The 17,361-nt window shown below is 46.6% G+C and overlaps 2 protein-coding genes across 2 annotated transcripts in view; both read right to left on the reverse strand.

The window, feature by feature from the left end:
* Positions 1-17,361, reverse strand: part of LOC135215359 (uncharacterized) — a 519,194-nt gene that overhangs the window by 291,812 nt on the left and 210,021 nt on the right. The gene's annotated exons all lie outside the window — the stretch shown is intronic.
* The window catches only part of LOC135215353 (O-glucosyltransferase rumi homolog), a 61,999-nt gene that overhangs the window by 43,774 nt on the left and 864 nt on the right, over positions 1-17,361 (reverse strand). The window contains exon 2 of the mRNA XM_064249912.1: positions 9,446-9,614. Coding sequence (XP_064105982.1) covers positions 9,446-9,614 — 169 coding nt within the window. The remainder of the gene's footprint in view (positions 1-9,445; positions 9,615-17,361) is intronic.

Here is a 17,361-nt window from a genome sequence, read left to right on the forward strand (position 1 = left end):
CTTCATAGTCCAAGGAGCGCCTATCCGTCGATGGCGTCTCGACACCTCCGAGCGGGAGTGGTGTCCTCTCGTGAAATGTTACGATGTGAGAAGAATCCTCAAAGAAGGAGAACGCCGATTACAAGGAGAGCGCTCTTCCGACGAAACGCGCCTCGATCTCTTGATCGGGAGAGACAAATCCTTCCTTCTACGCGATCTCGATGCCAAGGAGTCCGCCTTTTAAGGCTGTGATTCTGAGCTTGTAGGCCCGCTAGCACTCGAGAAGGAGAGTCCCCAGGATCTTCTTCCGAAGCAAGCTCAGCGCGAGGCGCGGGAGAAGGAGGGCGATCACCGGATCTCCTAGGCTTCTTTGCTTGCAAGGAAGCTACATCAGAAAAGTCTTCTGGGCTGGACGCTAACGTACTGAAGGGAGCCTCCGCAGCCCTCTTCAACGGGCGTGACGCCTCCTTAGAGCTCCAACCACGCTTCGGCGAAGGAGAAGAGGATGACGAAAAACACTGGCGAAGAATATTCTTCTTCTTACGATCCAAGGCAGCCTGGGGAGCGAACTTCAGGATCTGCCGAGGGGACGCCTGACCGGTGGGGGCTCTCCCTAGCCCTCCTGCGGCTTTCGACTTTCCTCCTCCACTGGAACTGGGAGTCTGGAAGAGGTCTAGGCCTGGAGGCACTAAGGAGCCGGTCAGACGCACCCTCCACATCACTGGGTACACTGCACTTATCATCACTGACACTCTTACTCGATCAGTACGAAGATTCTTGTCTTCCTTAGAACACAAGGAAGCTTTTGAGGCCGCCGCCTCCGAAGGACGAATCTACGGCTTCGGTGCGGGGAGCAGGAGCTGAGACCTGGGAGGAAGGTTCTAAAACTACATTAATGTTAGTTTCATTCTCACTCATCTCGACCTGCTCGAACTCTTGAAGAGCTTTACGTACCTATCCCTTTCAAGTTTCCTAATATAAGAAGAAAGAGCCTTATATTCATCTTCGTTCAAAACCTCACACTCTTGACACGGGTTACTAAACGAACATTCATTCCCCCTACATTTAACACAGAAAGTGTGAGGGTCAACCGCAGCTTTCGGTAACCTCACCTTACATCCATCGGTCACACATACTCTAAACAAAACCGGAGTTTTGGAAACAGAATCAAAATCAGACATTCTACAGGAAAATCCAGCGCAAAGTCAATAACGGTCCACAATCAGCGTATGCCAAGCCAACATAGAGCGAATACGTCACCAAAATGTCCAAATCAATCTCCAGGCAAGCGAGAAATGAAGAATATATCGGAATGAACCGACAACAGTTGTTATCGCTTCAGCGACAGAAAAAAATCTGGCTGGAGAGATAGATTGGTTCATACGCCCGCCACCCAGCGGCGGGTAAGGTAGACCACCTGACCTACCTGTCGCGTGTGCCGCGAGATTTGAAATTCTGTCGGAACGTCGGAGACTATAGCTAAGTATATATCTGGCAGGGAAGTTCATGTACAAAAATAAAAAAAGAGAAAAAAAATTTATTTTAAGTTTTTTGTAAAATATTACAAGCTTTGTTAATGTGTTTCGTAAAGTTTAGTTTATGTTTCCTGACATTTTTTAATGTGTTTCGTAAAATTAAGTGTACGTACTATACGAAGTTTTCTGCCCTTTGTCCTCCTCTGTCGCCACTTTTGGAGATAGCCTCACTCGAAAGGTAAGGTTCCACATTTTACTACATAAGTATGTATGTACATATACAGTACTTCTTGTACACTAATACACTTTATAAAAAGCCCATGATACGAAAGCCGCCTCGGAACAGATTAATTTCGTATCTCGAGGTACCACTGTACATCCTAATACCTTTAAAGGACTGCACAGTATTTAAAAATGTATAAATTGATTTAAGTAATACTAGCAGTTATAAAAGTGATCTGAAAGGAAAATCCAGTACAAAAGGCACCAAGTCTAAGTGTAAAGATAATCTTAACTCCAACTTGGTAAGTATGACCGTGCAACTTTAGAAAAAATCATACACAACTTATAAAACTGCAGTGTATTTTGCAATGCACTAAGTTCAGCTTAAATTTTCCTTGTATACAAACTCCTTATCAAACTTATGCTTTGAAGGAGGTAAAATCAGCAGGGTACAGAGGATAGGTGAAAGTCATGAATCACTTCCTTGACTACAGTTTTCAGTCATCTCAGAGAACAACTCTTTTCCCTTAACTTGAATGTAAACACACAATGAAAAAGAGCATTCCATAACCATTTTATCATTCAGTATTGCATTCAATGCTTTCCTGATGTCCAAGTTGTTTGATAATTACAGAAGCAATTACCAAAATTTACATGGATGAGGAGGGGCTAGAAAAAAAGAGAGTGAATCATGTGGATAATGGAAGATCTTTTATTATCCTGATGTAATGTATGAAAAAATGATATTGTTAGTATACAATAAAGTTTTGTACATACTTACCTGGCAGATATATACTTAGCTTAGGTCTCTGACGTCACGACAGAAAATTCAAAACTCGCGGCACACGCTACAGGTAGGTCAGGTGATCTACCTTACCCGCTGCTGGGAGGCGGATGTAAGAACCAGTCCCCCTTTCTTGTCAGGTTATTTTCTTCCACCTGTCTCCTGAGGGGAGGCTGGGCGGGCCATCAATCGTATATATCTGCCAGGTAAGTATGTACAAAACTTTATTGTATACTAACAATATCATTTTTGTACATGAACTTCCCTGCCAGATATATACTTAGCTGATTGACACCCTTGGTGAAGGGAAAGAGACACATACTTACTTAGAAAGTGGGGACAACACATGTTAAAGGAATAAAAAATATAAACCTCTGGTTCTTACCTGATTTAGGCAGAAGACTTGATAGTTACTGTCCATTAGTCTGCGTTGCCTAAAGAGTCTCAGCGAGGGCGTGACCTATGGCTGAAGAACTCTTTGGGTCTACCAATGGGAACTGAGTCCACTTACTTGGCAGAATCCAAGCAGGATCTGGTCAATGGGGATCAATCCGCTTACATGCCAGAGCCTATCACTACCAATTGCAAGGAGCCTCAAGCACAACCGATCACCTAACCAAATACTAACATTAGTATACGAAAGAAGGAGTTGCCTCCTGCAACCTCCTTCGTACAACCAAAAACTCAAAATTAAAACTAACAGGGAAAAGGATTAAAAAGGATGTGTTTCAGCTCCCTGCCCCAGCACTGAATCCGCCGATACGTAAGGGCCTAGCACAAAACACTTTTCATACGTAATCGATACGTCCTTTAGGTAGTGATTGGAGAAGACTGATTCACACCTCCAAAAAGTGGCCCTTCATAAGGTTTTGTAATGACAAAATTTTCTTCTTGAAAGCCAAAGACGTCGCGATGGCCCTACTTCGTGCGCCTTGACTTTCAGAAGGGGCTAAACTGTTGCTGATTGCAAGAAGTGTGCTTCTCTAATAACATTCCTGATAAAGAATGAGAGGGCATTTTTTAGATAAGGCCTACTGGGTCCCTTACAGAGCACCAGAGATTGCTTTCATTAGCAGCAAGTCCTTTTCTTCCTCTGAAGATAAAATTTCAGGCTTCTCACCAGGCAAAGAGATCTCTCCTCTTCTGTCCCAACTAAGGAGGATAAGCTTTTGATTTCAAAGCTCCTGGGCCACGGTGAAGAAGGGTTTTTATTCTTGGCTAGGAAAGCCGGAAGAAAAGAGCAAACCGCGGAGCCTCCTTGGAAACCTACCTCACCTTCTAGAGCCTGCAGCTCGCTGACCCTCTTCGCTGACGCTAACGCACAGAGAAAAAGAGTCTTCATCGAAAGGTCTCTGAACAAAGCTGTATGGGGAGGTTCGAACCTTGAGGACCTCAGGAAGAGCAGCACAACATCTAGATTCCAGCTAGGAACTAAGGAGGAGGTTCTTTTAACCATTTCAAATGATCTGATTAAATCATGGAGGTCCTTGTCTTCAGATATGTTTAATCCTCTATGACGAAAAACTGAGGAAAGCATGCTCCTGTATCCCTTGATGGTGGAGACAACTAACCCGCATTTTTCCCTCAGGAAGATAAGGAAATCTGCTATCTGAGTCAGAGGTACTGGAGGAGGAAACTTTATGAGTCCTTGCACCAACGTCGAAAAACATCCCACTTCGACTGGTAGACTCTAGATGTGGAAGGTCTACGTGCATTGGCAATAGCCCTTTGGCAGACTTTGCCCCCCCCCCCCCCCCGAAAAGCCCTTAGCTCTGACGAGACTCTTGATAGTCTGAATCCAGTCAGACTGAGAGCGGGGAGGTTTTTGTGAAACCTGTCGAAGTGGGGCTGTTTGAGCAGATCGACTCTTAGTGGTAGGGATCTTGGGACATCCACCAGCCATTCCAGTACCTCTGTGAACCAGTCGTGGGCGGGCCAGAACGGAGCTATCAAAGTCATCCTTGCTCCCTCTGAAGCTGCGAACTTCCTTAACGTTTCCCCTAGAATCTTGAAAGGCGGGAACGCGTAAAGATCCAGATTCCTCCAATCCATCAGGAATGCATCTATTGCCACTGCTCTTGGGTCTGCAATAGGGGAGCAGTATAGATCTATCCTCGCATTTCCTGGAGGGGTCGCGAAATAGATCGAGATGGGGCCTGCCCCACGTCCTCCACAGCTCCTGGCATACGTCCGCGTGCAGAGTCCACTCTGAGGGAAGGACTTGATTCCTTCTGCTTAGCAGATCCGCTCTGACATTTCTTTCTCCCTGTACGAACCTGGTGAGAAGCCTTATCTTCCTTTCCTCTGACCACAGGAGGAGCGATCTCGCTGTCTCGTACAGGGAGAAAGAGTGAGTCCCCCCCTGTTTCCGAATGTAAGCCAGGGCTGTGGTGTTGTCCGAGTTGATAACTGAACATATTTCCCTTTTACGAGGGGTTCGAAGGTCGTGAGAGCTAACCAAATCGCTGTTAGCTCCTTCTTGTTGATGTGCCAGGACACCTGATCCCCCATCCAGGTGCCTGACACTTCTCTCGACCCGAAAGTAGCTCCCCAACCTAGTCCAAAGCGTCTGCATATAACACTAGGTTGGGGTCCGAACCTGCAAGGAAAGGCCTTCCTTGAACAATAGAGGGTCTAGCCACCAACGTAGATCCTCCTTTATCTCTTGCGAAATCTTGAACGCAAAGTCCAGACCTTGAGATTTTCGATCCCAGTTCCTCGTCAGGAAGAACTGTAGGGTCTGAGGTGCAACCTTCCTAGAGAAACGAATTGCTCCAGCGAGGAGTGTCCCCAACAGACTCATCCACTCCCTCGCTGTGCATACATCTTTCTCTAGAAAGATTGCTACCTTCTCCAAACCTCGGGTTATCCTCTCTGGGGACGGATACGCCGAAAAAACCCTGAGAAGCCATCAGAATCCCCAGATAGATACACTCTTGACTGGGGATTAGCTGTGACTTCTCGAAATTCACTAGCAAACCCAGAGCAAGTGCTAGATTCAACGTCCACTCGTTAAGTTCCTCCAGACATTTTCTCCTTGGATTTGGCCCTGATACAAGCCAATCGTCCAAGGTAGAAGGGTAAATCCTCACTCCCCTCGAGATTGAAGCCACTGGGCAACGTTCTTCATCAGTCCTGTGAATACTTGGGGGGTCCGTGGAAAGGCCGAAGCATAGGGCCCTGAACTGAAAAAACGTTCCCTCCCACATGAATCTGAGAAATTTGCGAGAAGAAAGATGGATCGGCACATTGGAAGTAAGCGTCCTGAAGGTCCAGCGACACCATCCAGTCCCCGGGACGAAGAGCTGCTAAGACTGATGACGTCGTCTCCATAGCGAACTTCCTCTTCTTCACAAAAGACATTCAGGGCGCTCACATCCAGAACCGGCCACCATTCTCCTGAGTTCTTGGGAACTAGGAACAGACGGTTGTAGAACCCCGCTGAAAGAGGGTCCTGAACCATCTCTATTGCCTCTTTCTCTAACATCAGCTCTACCGCTAGAGCGAGGGCTTGATTCAATTAGTGGGTCTTTGTATTTGGCCACCAGTGCCCTTGGATGGTGGTCAAGGGTGGTCTCGAGATAAAGGGAATGAGGTTATCCCCTCTTGATGATCGCGAGGGACCAGTTGTCCGCCCCCTTTCGTGCCCAGATCTGCAAAGTTCAGAAGTCTGGCACCCACAGTTGTCTGGAGGACACACGAACTTACTTCTTGGCCCTAATAGACCGAGAGAAGGTCCTTCTTCTTCTAGGTGGTCTCGAACCTCTGGAGGAAAGAAGAGCGAGACGAAGGTCCTCCTCGAAAGGGTTCTTGCCTACTTTGAGACCTCCTTCTTCGTCTTCTGTTGAAACGAAGGTTTCGGGATTCTAGCAGAGCGAGCCAGCATATCCTGCGTCGCTTTTGCTGATAACGAGCTGGAGATATCATTAATAATTCTTCTTCGGGAAGAGTGTGGGGAAAGTTGTGAATACAGCAAGGAAGCTCTCTGTGCGTGAGAAACCGACTTGGTAAGAAAGAGCTGAAAACGGCCCTCTTCTTTACTACTCCTGCACCAAAAATGTGAAGCAAGTTTCCCCGGAACCGTCTCTCACTGCCTTGTCCATACAAGACAGAACTGCGTGGAGGTCTTCAGGCGAAAGAGTGTCTTGCTCTTGAGTCCTCTTAGCCAAAACTCCAAGGGTCCAGTCAAGAAAGTTAAAAACTTCTAAGACTCGGAACAATTCCCTTCAGAAGGTGATCCAACTCGCTCATAAACCACGTCGTCTTCGCAGAATTCAGCTCCGAGCGACGTGCGGAATCAACCAACGAAGAGAAGTCCGAGTCTGCAGAAGAGGGAAGAAGCGGTCAGACCCAAGGGCTCTCCTGACTCGTACCAGAACCCCATCTTACCCGTCAGCTTGGACGGGGGAAAAGAAAAAACTGTCTTGCCTTTCTCTTCTTTTGAAACCAACCAGTCGTCAAAGTTCTTCAGAGCCTTCTTCATAGACACTGTAGGCTTCATCTTAACGACTGAAGAACTTTTTTAGCCGTATTGGTCGTTGAAATAAGGACGGGGAAAGGAGACGGCAGGAGCAACGGCCGAAAGAGACTCCCCAAATCTTGCAAGAGGAGGTCTGTCAGTCTCTTATATGAAGAAACCGAAGCATCCTTGGGCAAATCTTCCTCAGAATCCCCCAATAAATTCTTCCGAAGAATGACGTCTAGAAGCTTCTACTGCCCCGGAGGAGAGAGGCCTAATCCTTTGGAGGAGCGCCTGTTCGGAGAGCGCCTACTGGGAGAAAATCCACTGGGAGAGCGCTTACACGGGGAGCGCCTACCAGGAGAGCGCCTAGTAGAAGAGCGCCTACCAGGAGAGCGCCTACTTTGAGAGCGCCTCCCAGGAGAGAGCCTACTTGGGGAGCGCCTGCTAGAGAGCGCCTACTTGGGGAGCGCCTACTATGAGAGCGCCTACAAGTGGAGGTCTCGTCTGTCGAACAAATTCTAACTCCACAGAAGAGCGTCTGGATAAGGGACGGAGAGCGCCTATCAGGCTCTCTGCGCCTGCTAAGCTCTTGGCGCCTGCCATCCTCAATACGCCTGCCAGGTCTTGGTGCCTATCGGGCTCAAAACCCCTGCCAGGCTCTTGACGCCTGCCACCACGGGGAGAGAAAACATCCACAGAGGATTCCCTGTCAGAAGCGCGGCGCTTACAAGGCTACTGAGCGCCTATCCAATCGGGAGTGATCCAACGGAGGAGAAGCTTCCGTTGCCTGCCGCCTACAAGGCTCTTGGCGCCTACTAGGCTCTTGGCGCCTACTAGGCTCTTGACGCCTACTAGGCTCCGAGCGTCCGTCAAAAGGAGAGTGGCCACCAGCGAAGAACTCTTCCTTCGCTCCTGACGAAAACGAGGCTCTTGACGTCTGTCAAGCTCTTGACGCCTAACTGAAGAGGAGCGGAAATCCTGAGGAGAGAGCCTGTCCGGCTCCTTACGCCTGACATGCTCACAACTCTTGCTGGGAAGAGAGGAGAGCCTACTCGGAGAAAGATCCCGAGCTTCAGCCTGCACTTCTGACCTCCTACTAACAGGCTCAAAAGCTTCTCTAGCCAGAGGAGATTTAGCCGAAGGAACGTTCTTAGACTTCTTCACCGGAAGTGAGGCGTCCTTCCGACGATGAGAAGTCCCAGCAATAGACTCCGCTAAAGCCGCAATCTGCGCCTGCAGACCTGCCAGGATACGCGCAGGAGATCTCTTAAATCCTCTACAGGGGACGAAGTCCGAGAGCGAACAGGAGAAGCGTAACGGACGAAATCTTGGTTCTCTTGCTTTCCACTTCTGGTTCTTCCGCGAAGGATTCGGGGCTGGAAGGAAGGGCGCAAGGAGCCTTCCAGGCTCTTGAGAGGGCGAGACGACTCCGCGGCGCTCATCTCTACGCTGAGGAGAAGGCGACGAAGAAGACGAGAAGCACTGGCGCAATAAATCCTTTCTTGGTTCGATCCAAGGCAGCCTGAAGACGAGCAACAGGAACTGCCGAGGGGACACCTGACCGGTGGGGGTTCTCCCTAACCTTCTGCGGCTTTCGACTTTCCTCCTCCACTGGGTCTGGGAGTCTGGAAGAGGTCTAGCCTGGAAGCGTTAGTGAGTCCAGTCACGCAAAACCCTCCACTGCACTAGGGGCACTGCACTGATCACTTGCACTATCATCACTCTTACCTTGTCGAGAGCGAGCGAGAGGCTCTCCTTACTCCTGATCGAGGCTCTCCCAGAAGCAACTTCCGAAAACGAAATCTTCGGGTTCAAAGCTGGGCGCAGGGGTTGGGCTTGAAAACCGGAGAAGGAACTACTTCTACTACAGGATTCTCAGCGTCAACTTCACTCACCCTCGATCTACTAGAGCTCCTTGAAGAAGCCTTGCGCACCCTATCCTTCTCTAACTTTCTCACATAAGAAGAAAGAGCCTTCCAACCATCCTCATCCAAATTCTCACACTCTTTGCAAGGGTTAATAAAAGAGCATTCATTCCCTCTACAAGACGTACATACAGAGTGAGGATCTAATGCAGCTTTAGGAAGCCTAACTTTACATTCCTTCACTGAACAAACCCTAAATAAACTAGGTTTCTTAACTTCAGAATCATCCATGATTATAGATATTGTAAGAGAAATCCAAAAGAAAATCCAAAAACAGTCCCAAAAAGCGTATGCCAAGCCAACAAACAAAGGGTACTTCACCAAAATCCAAATCGTCGGCAACGAGAACGAATTTAACTATCGTAAGGACTGAACAACAGGTGTTGTCCAGCCCGCGACAGAAAATAATCTCACAAGAAAGGGGGACTGGTTCTTACATCCGCCTCCCAGCGGCGGGTAAGGTAGATCACCTGACCTACCTGTAGCGTGTGCCGCGAGTTTTGAATTTTCTGTCGTGACGTCAGAGACCTAAGCTAAGTATATATCTGGCAGGGAAGTTCATGTACAAAACTATAGTTACCAGCATTTCATATTTTACCTGTCTCTTGCTGAGTGAAGGAGAGGTTTACTGATTCCATTCTTGAAAGTTGCTAAATCTTTTTTGATGAGCGAATAGTGACAGGAACACTTAGTACTATCACACTGGGTATATGATGACACAGCGTCCTCGATCTTTGAAATATAGGTCTGCCACTGCCCATTTTGTCCTGAGTCAAACATAAAGTTACCATTATGTACTTACAGAATAACAAAGTAAAAGGCTTGTTTAGTATATGGACATGACAGCAAACATATTAATAAATATCTACCTCAATTTCATTAAAAGAAATGGGGAATTTGACTGAAATAATGATGATATAACAATATCCCATCAATAGTTCTATCCTTGGCTTTCACGAAAGCTAGCCATCTCCAAGCTCATACTGTGAGATATGAAATTTTCATTATTAAAATGAAGTTTTATTGTATACTTACCGAACAATTATAGAGCCGTGATTTCCACGAGCGGCAGGATACTAAATTCAAATTTAGCGCGTCGGCGTCGCCAACACTGGTGGTGATGACGTCATCTCCCTCCACTCGCGGGAGAACCAGGTACAACTGCCCAGGTGAATCCAATTCTTTCTGCCCGTCCGTCCACCTAAGGGGAGGAGGGTGGGTATAATCATAATTGTTCGGTAAGTATACAATAAAACTTCATTTTAATAATGAAAATTTCATTTTTATTGTAGTGTCTTACCGAACAATTTATAGAGCTGATTACACATTTCTGGGAAAGGTGGGATTCAGTGGACCCACTAAGTATTTTTTAAAATGGTTACATTTTATTGCAATACCAGTAAACACTCAAGGTGTCTGTTGTACCTTACCTTGTAAGAGAGCTACAGCAGACTGTTACTGCCTCTGGTCGGTGCTCTTCTTACTATTGTAGAGGAATTGGAATTTGCCCAAAGTTAGCCTCTACAGGATGGAATCCTTCCGTAGTTCAAGCGAGTCAAGGCTGACTGACGGAGAGGATAGTAACAACAAAGATTGCCCTTGCCCTGGGCTAAGACCAGAAATTCAATCATACAAAACATTTGTCACCAACACCAGATTTAAAAACATATATACCCAACCATTGTAAAATCTGACCTAACAGACTGGTGAGTATCCCAGGTACTCAGTACCCCCAGCTTCCCTTGAACTCGACAACCTATTCAAGGTGAAAAGTTAGCATAGAGGTGACGACCCCTGTGCCGTTTCTCCCAACACCATGCCAGAAACCGCCACCGGACCTAACGTTTTCACAATTCTCGAAAACCGTTTCTATCTCTTTGAGATAATGACTCGCAAAAAACCGAATTCGATCTCCAGAACGTGCTCTGAAGAATCGAAGCTAAAGATAAATTCTTTCTGAATGCTAAAGAAGTTGCCACTGCTCTAACCTCGTGAGCTTTAACTCTCAGAACGGAAAGATTGTCGTTCTCGGACTGCGAGTGAGCTTCCCTGATAAGCTCTCTAATAAAGAACGATATAGCATTCTTAGAAAGAGGACGAGAGGGATTTTGAACCGAGGTCCAGAGCTTAGAAGATTGTCCTCTGATACCCTTAGTGGCAAACAGATACTGCTTAATAGCCCTGACTGGACATAAGAGCCTTTCTTCCTCTTCATGTCCAACCAAATCAGATAAGTTCCTTACCACAAAACTCCTCGGCCAAGGATTAGAAGGATTCTCATTTTTGGCTAGAAAGGTCAAAGATACCGAAAATACAGCATTGCCTTGAGAGAAACCGACTCTTTTGTCTATAGCGTGCAATTCGCTGACACGCTTAGCAGAAGCTAGTGCAATAAGAAAGAGTGCCTTCTTAGTCAAGTTCCTGAGTGAAGCCGACTTCAAAGGCTCAAACGGTGGCCCCATGAGGAACTTAAGCAACCACATCTAAGTTCCAAGCCACTGTATCTTGCGGGAGCTTAGTGGTTTCGAAAGACCTAATGAGGTCCGACAGATCTGAATTGGAGGAAATATCCAAACCTCGATGTCGAAAAACCGAAGAGAGCATGGCTCTATATCCTCTGATCGTCGAAGGAGCCAGTTTCTTAAAGTTCCTAAGAAATAGAAGAAAATCTGCTATTTCTGTTTTAAAAGAGGTCGCAGAAGTAGAGACTTTAGCACTTCTACACCACTCTCTGAAGATTCTCCACTTCCCTTGATAGAGTTTGTTAGAAGACTCTCTCCTACAACGAGCGATAGCTTCTGCAGCTCTTCTTGAAAATCCTTTCGCTCTGACAAGATTCCGGACAGTCTGAACCCTGTCAGAGCTAGAGCGGACAAGTTTTGGTGGAACCTCTTGAAGTGAGGTTGTTTGAGAAGCCACTTCTCTGGAGGAAGAAGTCTGGGGAAGTCTACTAACAACTGGAGAAGGTCCGGGAACCACTCTTTCCTGGGCCAAAAGGGAGCGATTAACGTTAGCGTTACATTGCTGTGCGACATGAACTTGTTCAGCACCTCTCTTTATTAGACCGAACGGAGGGAATGCATAAGCTTCCAGACCCGACCAATCCAACAGCATTGCGTCCACCGACCAAGCTAGAGGATCTGGGACTGGAGAACAAAAGAGAGGAAGACGGTTGTTCATCGATGTCGCGAACAGGTCTATTGACGGTCGTCCCCAAGGCGCCAAAGTTTCTGACAAATCTTGTTGTCCAAAGTCCACTCCAGAGGTAACACTTGCTGTTGACGACTTAACTCGTCCGCCAGGACGTTCATCTTTCCCGGAACAAATCTCGGGACTAGCTGAACCTTCGCTTCGTTTGACCACAGGAGGAGATCCTTGGCTACTTCGTACAGAGAGAAAGACTGAGTCCCCCCCTGTTTCCGCACGTACGAGAGAGCCGTGGAGTTGTCGGAATGCACTGCCACTACTCGGCCTTCTACTAAGCTCCGAAACTGTCTGAGCCCTAAGAAAATTGCTAACAGTTCCTTACATTTATGTGGAACTTCTTCTCCTTCTCCGACCAAGCTCCTGAAGTCCGTTGATTTCCCAGTAGGGCTCCCCAACCTGTGTCCGATGCGTCGGAAAAGAACTGTAGGTTCGGGAGGATGGGTCGTAAATCTAACCCTTCTTCCAACCTTGCTCGAGAGAGCCACCACCTTAGGTCCTCTTTTATTTGATCTGTGACAGGAAAAGGTAATCGAGTCTGGTTGTGTCCTTCCTGCACCAAGAGGCTCTCAGGAAAAACTGCAGAGGTCTCATGTGCAGTCTTCCCAACGTCACAAATTTCTCCACTGACGTCAATTTGCCCAGGAGCCTCATCCACTGATTGGCAGAACTTACCTTTTTGTCCAAGAACTCCTGAACTGTCTCCAGACAGCCTTGAACCCTCTTCGGGGACAGAAAAGCCCGAAAAACTTGAGCATTCAGAATCATCCCCAAATAAAGGATGCTCTGAGATGGAACCAACTGGGACCTTCTGTTGTTGACCAGAATTCCTAACTTTCTGGCAAGATCCAGAGTTGTTCCAAGGGTCCTTCATGCACCGACTCTCTGATTCCGACCGGAGAAGCCAATCGTCCAGATAGAGGGAGATTCTTACTCCTAATATGTGTAGCCAGCTTCCTATCGGGGATAGAACCCTGGTGAAAACTTGAGGAGCGGTCGCTAGTCCGAAGCAAAGCGCCCGAAATTGAAACACCTTGCCTTCGAACATGAACCTCAGGTACTTCCGAGATTCGCGATGTATCGGAATGTGAAAATAAGCGTCTTGCATGTCCAGAGAGACCATCCAATCCCCCTGTCTGATGGACTCCAGAACCCGACCGAGTGGTCTCCATATGAAATTTTGTTTTCTGGACATGCAAGTTCAGGGCGCTCACATCCAAAACCGGCCTCCAGCCCCCTGATGACTTGGGAACTACAAAAAGGCGATTGTAAAAGCCTGGAGGAAAATCCCCTTCTATCTGTTCTATCGCTTCTTTGAGAACAAGCGCTTCCACTTCTGCGGCTAGCGCCAGAAATTTGTCTGAGCCCGGAGAGTATGCCTGGAATGGAATTGGCACAGGTGAGAGCGAGGGAGGTGAAACGAGAGGAATACGATAGCCGAACTTGAGTACTTGCACTACCCAGGCTTCTGCTCTCTGTTTCCCATTCCTCCCAAAACAGAGCCAGCCTGGCTCCCACTGGTGCATGAAGAACCGAGCTTTCATTTGGAAGGTTTGTTAACCTTGGGCCGAGGCCTTAGGCTGAGGTCGCAAATTCGATTTCGGCCGAAAGAAGCGCTTGGGTTTTCTCCCTCGAAAAGGCGCTTGGGCCAGAGGAGAAAACCGAAGGAACAGTCTCCACAGGAGCTTTAGGTCTCTTAGTAGACTGTGCCAGTAAATCCGAAGTAGATTTCTTATCTAGCGCAGACGAAATTGACAACACTACATCGTCTGGAAAGAGGTTATCTTTCACAAAAGGAGCAAACAAGAGAGCAGACTTCTGTTGGGACGTAACCCTTTTAGAAGCAAAGGAGCACCAAAGTTGCCTTTTCTTAAGGGTACCAAAGGCGATGAGCGAAGCTAACTCATCACATCCATCCCTAATGGATTTGTCCGCACAGACAGAACACCAATCCAATCCTCCGCTAACTCCTGGGAAAGAGAAGGACAGTCTTCGATCTTGGCCGCTAAAGCGCCAATAGTCCAATCAAGGAAGCTAAAGACTTCCAAAAGTTTAAATTGATTCTTTACAACGTGGTCCAAACTCAGGCGCTGTAAAGAAAACTTTCGCTGCGGCGAAAGCAGATCTTCTAGAGGAGTCGATTAAACTGGAGAAGTCTCCCTGGGAGGAGGCAGAAACTCCCAGAGAAGGAGCTTCCCCAGTTTACATAAAACCTATACCTCTTACGAAGCAACTTAGAGGGAGGGTAAGCAAAAAGAGCCTTCCCTAAGTCTCTTTTCATAGACATCCATTTCTCCGTCTCTTTCAACGAATTTGTCTAACCGCTTTAGATAGAACAAGTTTTGGGAGGAGAGGGTCTGAAGTTTTCCTCCTCATCAAAAAAGTCGAAGTTGGGGAGCGCGGAGCCGCTTTCTCAAAATAATCTGGATAAGATACCAGAAGAAATCTAAGGAGACGTGAATAACACGAGAGGTGATGTGAATCCTCCTCCTCTACTTCTTCTTCATTCTCCGATACCGCCGAAGAAGTAGACGGAACTACAACCGGATCTGAAGGTTTCGAACCACCCTTGGACTCATTCATCCAGTTGGTTAACATCTCTAACTGCTTGCGCAAAGGCGCCAGAGACGAATCAAAAACAGTTAACGAAGGCTTGGAAGAGCCTAAATGTTCAGCAGGAGGCGGAAAAACTACTTGCGCCTCGCTCGGAGCCGCCGAAATTCGAGGCGAAACAGGCGCATCAGGCGTAACAGACGAAAAAAGCGCCTAAAGAAAACACCCTTAGAACTGCTAGCTACAGCGCTAAAACCACAATCTCTACTAGTAGATGGAGCCGAAAAAGGCACAGATTGAGGCGACGAACGAGCCGCTAACGGCCGCGGCGCAACCCTACTCTCAGGCTCCTTATACCGCTTGACTGGAGGAGGCGAAGAATCGGCGCCTGAACGCCTCTTTAAGGGACGCGAAACGGGCGAATCTCGCCAAGAGCGCCGCGCGACCGGAGACGAATCGCTTGAATCATTCGAAAGGCGTCTGACCGCAACACCTTTCCAACGCTTAACCGAGCCCTGTTGAGGCGCAACAGGCTCAACAAGAGAGGCGCCTGTCTGTGGGCAAATCCCGATCGACTCCCTTGGACTTCCGGTATGTCTTCTCCCCGGTGCGGGGGAGCTGGACAGTGACCTTTGTCTAGGAGACGTGTCAGGACAGACAGACGCACCCTCAACTACACTCTTACCTGAGGCCGCTTTCTCCAAAAACGTCTTAACTGAATTACCAAGTTGCAAAACCGTATTCGCTAGTACCGAAAATTTCTGATCTAACCTCGATTCCAGGACTGGCAATGGTGTCGGAAGAAACTACACGGGAAGCCGGAGAAGTGGGATTAGTAGGAGGAATAGGAGGTGTAGTTAAAGGAGACATAACAATTTGAGGAGAAACAGAAGGAACAGATGCATCGCAAGACGAAGCAGAGCTAAGTCTACTTTCCCTAAGCGCTGCTTTTCTAATTCTGTCTTTAGCTAATTTCTCCGAGTATGAACTAAAAAACTTCCATTGAGAATCAGTCCAATCACTACACTCGTTACATGTTCGATCTGCTGAACAAACCTGTCCCCTACACTTAACACATTTAGTGTGAGAATCATATTCTAACTTGGATAATCTAGTTTTACATCCTGAGATGCAAAACCTAACTCCCGACGGACTAGAATCCGACATGGCAACGCCTAAATAAAAAGCAAAATAACAACAACGCCAAAAAAGAGTACTTCACCAATTCCGAAGATCAATTCCACCAGAAAAAAAAAAGCGAAGCAAAGTCATCCAACCGCACCGACCACCGATGTTCACCGGACGCCGGCAGGAAAAGAATTGGATTCACCTGGGCAGTTGTACCTGGTTCTCCCGCGAGTGGAGGGAGATGACGTCATCACCACCAGTGTTGGCGACGCCGACGCGCTAAATTTGAATTTAGTATCCTGCCGCTCGTGGAAATCACGGCTCTATAATTGTTCGGTAAGACACTACAATAAAACTGTAAATTTTATATAAATCTTAATGGTAATACAGAAAATTCAAGATAATTTGTATTTTTCCAAGGTTATGCACCAGAATATTTTATATGAGAGTATTCCTGGTGTCTAAGAGGCGAATTACTGCCATCTCTATGGTTGGAAACCCAGCACCCTTGTAAGGAGGGACGTGCTTTCTGGTCAGTATTTCTTAAGGGGGAGGTACTGGTCAGCCCACAGAATGATGAATTAACCTTCCTTCAAGAAGATGAGTGCTAATTTTTTTGCTGTTGATAACAGAAGCCTTCTTGTGACTGGTTTTCTTTAAAATTTCAAGGATTTCTTTCTTTTATCTTTTAGTAAAATATATATAAGCATATGACCAATACAGGGAAAATAAGGTGAGTAGTAACTGTAAGATAGATTAAGGAGGTCCGAGAAGGGGAGAATCTTACATATGCCCAATTCCTGCCAGGTAAGACTTGCTGTCATGCATTATGTTAGGCTAGGATGCATTCCTGGATTTTATTCTACAGTATTTATGCCACTCGTAAGTTAGTTTAGGGATCATGGGAGAGGTAACCTTCAGTAAAAATTCACATCCTACAATAGGTAAAGAGAGGTTATGTAACATTTACATCCCTTTAATTGGCCTTACCACATTTTTGGGCTTTAGGCTTTTGTGACTTACTGATTACACTAACCTATGATTGGTGAATTTCCTGCACATCCTGGTTTCATACAGTTGACTAAAATCGTTCAATATACAGCATAGGTACCATAGGTTTAGGGAAACACACACAGAATAAGGAGTTGGTTGCTTAAACAATGATATGAAATGTAAAAAACATATGTTAAGTTACAAAGGACTGTGGAATGATGGGCCAATGTACTGCCAGCAAAACTTTTTCTGATGAGATCCAAAAATCCTGCTTATGTTGTGTGGTTAAATGACATCAGAAATACTAGTTGTATGGATTTCTGGCCTTGCCCACCATTCTACATTCTTGCCCATATGGAAAGAAGTAGTTCAATGAGTCCAACTTCAAAAATGATGAAAAATGGAGATAGGTAGCACAAGAATGCAAAACGATGAGTTACCTAAGTTTCTGTTCTGACAAGTGGTCAGGCATTGGTCATACCTTGCAAACATTAAAATCACTTCACACACATGGACACCTTCAGGTGGGAATACAATCTAACCAACCCTTCCTTTGACTTGGCAAAAGCATTTTAAGGTAGTTAAAATAATGAACAACTTTTATTTTACAGGATTTTTCATTTGGAAATTTAAAAA

Source organism: Macrobrachium nipponense, chromosome 5 (assembly GCF_015104395.2).
Source record: "Macrobrachium nipponense isolate FS-2020 chromosome 5, ASM1510439v2, whole genome shotgun sequence".
Lineage (NCBI taxonomy): Eukaryota > Metazoa > Arthropoda > Malacostraca > Decapoda > Palaemonidae > Macrobrachium > Macrobrachium nipponense.